Source organism: Centruroides vittatus, unplaced genomic scaffold (genome assembly GCF_030686945.1).
Source record: "Centruroides vittatus isolate TY-2023 unplaced genomic scaffold, ASM3068694v2 contig_862, whole genome shotgun sequence".
In the NCBI taxonomy this organism is placed as follows: domain Eukaryota; kingdom Metazoa; phylum Arthropoda; class Arachnida; order Scorpiones; family Buthidae; genus Centruroides; species Centruroides vittatus.
In genome coordinates this window covers 781923-787140 of record NW_027122562.1, presented here as the reverse complement: position 1 = coordinate 787140, position 5218 = coordinate 781923, and the positions used below count along the sequence as shown (strand labels likewise).

Below are 5218 nucleotides of genomic sequence, written 5' to 3'. Positions count from 1 at the left end.
TAGAACTCCTAGTGGCCAAAAATAAAACTATTTCGCTACGATAAAAGTTAACATAAAACGTAATAATTATCTAATGTATGTTTTTTTTAAAAAAATATGATTTTGTATACGTTCAGAATTGTATTTAATAAATTCTTTTGCTATTTTCCACGATGTTTTCGAGTTACATTCGCTAGATTAAAGTAATTACGGCTTTTTACGTCACAGGATGCATATTATGACGTAACGTAATTAATTTCTTTGACAAAAAAAATGGCAAAGAAATTGATTAATTTCAACTTGACCGTGCTGTAAACGTATTAAAGAAGTTCTGAAAATTTCGTTATAATAATTACTTACAAAATAAATATTGAAAAGTCAGAAAGATGCAGATCTCTGCTTATAAATATTAAAAGATGTGTTTGTTTATAGAATTCGTCGTTGTATATTAATTTATAATTCAACAGATACTTCTAAGTAACTGAATTAATATTTTAAAATAATAACTTTCTTTTTGAAAATGTATATTACATACTAAATAAATATGTTCTTTACATTTTGTATTGCTATTGATTAATATTCTTATCTCATATTATTAAATTATATCATGCAAACGTTTTCAATTTGATTAAGATATATTAACCGAATAAATCCTTTTTCTGAATCATATTTATTGTTTTAATCGTATAAAGTTATCACATTCACAATTTAATTTTTTTATGTTGAGAATATTCTATTTAATATATCAAATTCTGATTAATGGTTAAATTTGATATAGAAATTTTTCTTTTCTTGCTTCCTTCTTCGAGTTGTAAAGAAGAATTTTCAATAGTTTATTTGAATATGAGAAAATACAAACATACAATTTGTATTGAATTTTTTCTGAATAAATAAAAAGGTTATTTGATATTCTACAGTATGCTACATTTTAATAATAGAGAAAACAATACTTAAAATTTAATAATAATAAAAAAAACTAATAATACAAAAATGCTTTCTTGTATGGAAAGTACTTTGTTTTAATCCTATTAAATTGCAAGTTCCTATTCAATGTAATTGGTTTTTAGATGATGTTTTTCTCACTTCTGTTGTGATTTATTCATTGCTTTTTGAAACTGATTTTATATAAATGTAAAACACAAAATATTGAGGTGCAGTAGTGTTCGCCAATACGTTAGAGAAATCTATAATTTGGACGGCGTTGCTCGGATTATTGAGTATATTCATTTTTGCTATAGAAAGTAATTTTGTCTGTTTATATAAAGAATATAAATATTAAATGAAACAAAATATAACACTGTAATGAGGAAACATTATTTTCCTTCCTTAATTCATTATTATTTTATTTATTTATTTTATATGTAATATTGTGTTAATAATGTAAATAAGAATTTCAGTTTTTATCATTTAATAATTTATATATAGTATACAGTTTGTATACAGATAATGTAGTTGCACATAATATATATTAAATATGAAATTAAAACTTATTGAATGATAGATTTAATTGAATCTTGTTTTAGTTTCATTAAAGAAGTTTTGAATTATTAAACAGATATTTATATTAATGGCAAAATAATGCTGTTTTTATTCTATAAATATTTTAACGTAATTGATTTATTCAGTAATTTAATTTATTATTGCTATTTTCTTTTCTTTTTATTTTGCTTTTAGAAGGTTGAAATGTTACATAGCAGATTTTTATTTTTTAAATTGTTATTTAATTGAAAATTATGTTTTCATTTCATATGAATTTTTAAAATTTTATTAGGTCATTATAATTAATTTTCAAAATAATCATCTTTGTTATGAAACTATTTGTTTAGTGATTTTTATGAAATGTAATAATTTTGTAATACAGACAATTATTTATAAATAACTTCAAATTTTACAGAAAGAACGAATACAAATTCACATTAAATCGATGTAAATGCATTAGTTGCGAAGATAGAATTGACATTTATTTAGTGCAATCTTTTGAAAGTTTTTTTATCTTTTTCATTTGCATCTAAAATATTATATTGAAATTAATTTATAAATTTATTTGAAAGGAAGAAATTTAAAATTTATAAAGCACTAATTTAAGATGAAAAAATATTTCCTTTGCAAAATTTTTTTTACAAATAATACAAATGTAAGCAAACAAATTAATTTACTTGATCATATCAGATTTTAATAACAAATTGATAACTTAATGTTTACATTTGATAACTTAATGTTTACATTTAAACAGTTTCTTTCAAATATTATTTATACTTGATAAATATGGATGTTATATGTACTTCAATTTAAGCAGTAGATTAACTCAAATAGTTCCGAAAAAGATTTTTTACCGGATTAAATATCATTCCTGCCATGTACAAAAGAATAGGAACGATTCTTTCTCCTCTACTCAAATAATGATAAATTTTATTATTTGTTAATCATATTTATCTTACTTCCATTGCACAAATTCAATTAACTTTTTGAAAATCTGAAATTAAAAAATTATTTTCAAATGTGTTCAGATAATGATAATAATTGTATTTTAAAAATTATTAGGATAAATTCAATAGATTTTAAATAATTTATTTATGAAAATATTAAATTAGGAGTATAAAAATGTTTATTTTTTATTGTTTATTTAATCTGTGTCAGGTGTAAAGATATAAAAAAATTAGAAAATATTGGTTTAATTTCAAAGACAAATTCAATTGTTGTTACAATTGAATTTGTCTTTGAAAATGTTTAGAAATAAAAATGATAATCATTGTAGTGATAGCTTTTATTCATTTTTATTCACAGAGTAATGAATATACATAAAGGGTAGTTATAACTATTTAAATGAGAATCTATAAATCATATTATTAATTTTTATTTTATAATAATTGCAATTTGTATTTATGTTGGCTTAACTTTACCACGCATTTTTATCATTAAAATTTAAAAACAGAAGTAAATCAGAAAACATTAAATTGCATAAATTATTTTTTTGTTTTCAATTTATAGTCTTAAGGCAAATGAAGAAAGATTTTTAAAAAGTCTCAATCTGTTAGTCATCTATTGGTTCTGCCAATGTGATCTTTGGTTCTAGTAATATAATTGAAACTTATAGTATATTTACAATTATCTAATAATAATTGATTTTCAAAGGATTAAATATTTTAAAATCATTTTCCCTGTAATTTATACTTATTTTATTTTGAATTATGTGTGTTTGTGTTTGGGCATTTGTATTATAAAGTTTATACATACCCAGTCATATATAGTATATACACTTCATGTGGATTACAATGTGAAATATGAAATAAGTTATAATAAAAATTAATAAGTTGAAGTAGGAAAAACCTTTTAAATTATAATGATATAGTCCAGTTGATAATTATATTTATTAACTGATTATATATTTATTGATTGATAAAGATGAAGAAATTGCAGTTTTTTACAGTGGGGTTATTATATTCTATTAATAATCAATGAGATCATTAGGGTCAAATTAATTTGCTGTAAATAGAGTATATACAAAATTCAAAATGTAAAATATGTTAACTTAAAATCCTCAGTCACAAAATTCAGAAGTTATCAGTCAGAAATGTATTTGTACAAGGATTAGAACTGTGGTTATATTGCATGTGTAGTTTGGTCTGTGGATCAATATAGTTTACATCTCCCTTTTTTCTAATTGCAAATTTAATAATTGATAAAATATATATAACTTTGTTCATTTATTTTTAAAATAACTTTCTTAATATATAATTTGTATTATTAGGGCTCAATGCTGTTTTGTGATTCGTGTGACAAGGGCTATCATATGAACTGCCATATTCCAAAAATTAGCGAACAGCCAAAAGGTCAGCTTTATATGAGTTTTAATTTAAACAATTTGTTAATAAATTTTTATTTCTATGTTTATTATTCAAAAAAAAATTTGATTTTATCATTAAAAAAAGCATGAAAAAATTCTTAATATAAATAATCATCTTACTAGGGAAATGGGTTTGTCATCAATGCACTAGTGATATCAGAACAGAAGATGCAGACACTGACTCGTCGGGAGTCAGTTCAGAACAGAGAAATGTAATCGTCAGAGGAAGAATAGGCAAGTTTAATGCCATCCGGTTTCATACATTAAAAACAAAAACAAGTTGAAAATTGTACAATGTTTGATTTTGTTTTTACTCTCTTCTTTCAAGGATAACTGTTTAAATATTTCATACAAAAAAATTACAAATTATGTTTTTTATACGCAGGAGGAGTAGATAATACAACAGGATTACCGACTCCCTGTGATTCACCGGTACCAGGAGATATAGCTCAAGGCGATTTCGGTAGTACTTGCGTTGGTACTGCTTGTAATAAAAAGTAAGGAAACTTTCTTTTAATTAATTGGATGAATAAACATTCAAAATTTGATGGCTAATTTATATAAAATATAATGTTTTTAATTTATAAAAAAATATATTAAATATGTAATGAGAAATTATTTATTGTGACATTAAAAATTGTAGCCCAGCATTGTGACAATCATATTTTTAATTTATTTAATTTAAAATATATGCTCTCCACCTCAAATTAGTAGTGACTTGCCCCTGTACACTATACTTTTCCTTTAACAATAGAGTAGTGCCAGTCATCTAACACCTTTCAAGGAAAAATTTTTGAATTGAAATAACACGACTTCCAGTTTGCGTCGGAAGTTTGTATATAGTTCAGTCGGGGTCTCCTGCCCCAAGATTTCCATATCTGGTCTTGTCTTTCATCTAAGTCCAGTCTTGAGATTAAGGAAAGATGGATGGATGGATGGATGGATAGATGGATGACAATGGGAATTTATGGGTCTACAATTTTTTCAAATTGCAGCCCAATAATTTAAGAAAATAAAGATCTTATGTTGTTCTTTTTATAGGACCTTTAAAAAAATATCATGCAACACTTGAATTTCATAGAATTTCTGTATTTTCTTCCAGCCAGGGCCGGATTAACCCACTTTGGGGCCCTAAACATTTTCTTCTTACTGGGCTCCCTCCCTCTCCCACAAGAAGAAACATAACACATTTTCTTTAGATTTTAGAATTCACAAAAACAAATAAAAATATATTGCTTTTTATATGGTTAATTATATACAGTAGTCAAACAAAAACGTAAACTATCTTATTTACAAATATTTTCAAATTAGACAGTTTGACCAGGCCCTAGACATTTGTCTCATTTGTCTGTGCGATGATCCGGCCCTGCTTCCAGCTGATTATTGAACTTTGAA

At 24.1% G+C, this 5218-nt stretch overlaps 1 protein-coding gene across 1 annotated transcript in view; it reads left to right on the top strand.

The window, feature by feature from the left end:
* Window positions 1-5218, top strand: part of LOC136982665 (sterile alpha motif domain-containing protein 1-like) — a 55175-nt gene that overhangs the window by 45068 nt on the left and 4889 nt on the right. The window contains exons 5-7 of the mRNA XM_067279228.1: window positions 3728-3809; window positions 3947-4057; window positions 4209-4320. Of these exons, the coding sequence (XP_067135329.1) occupies window positions 3728-3809; window positions 3947-4057; window positions 4209-4320 (305 nt within the window). The remainder of the gene's footprint in view (window positions 1-3727; window positions 3810-3946; window positions 4058-4208; window positions 4321-5218) is intronic.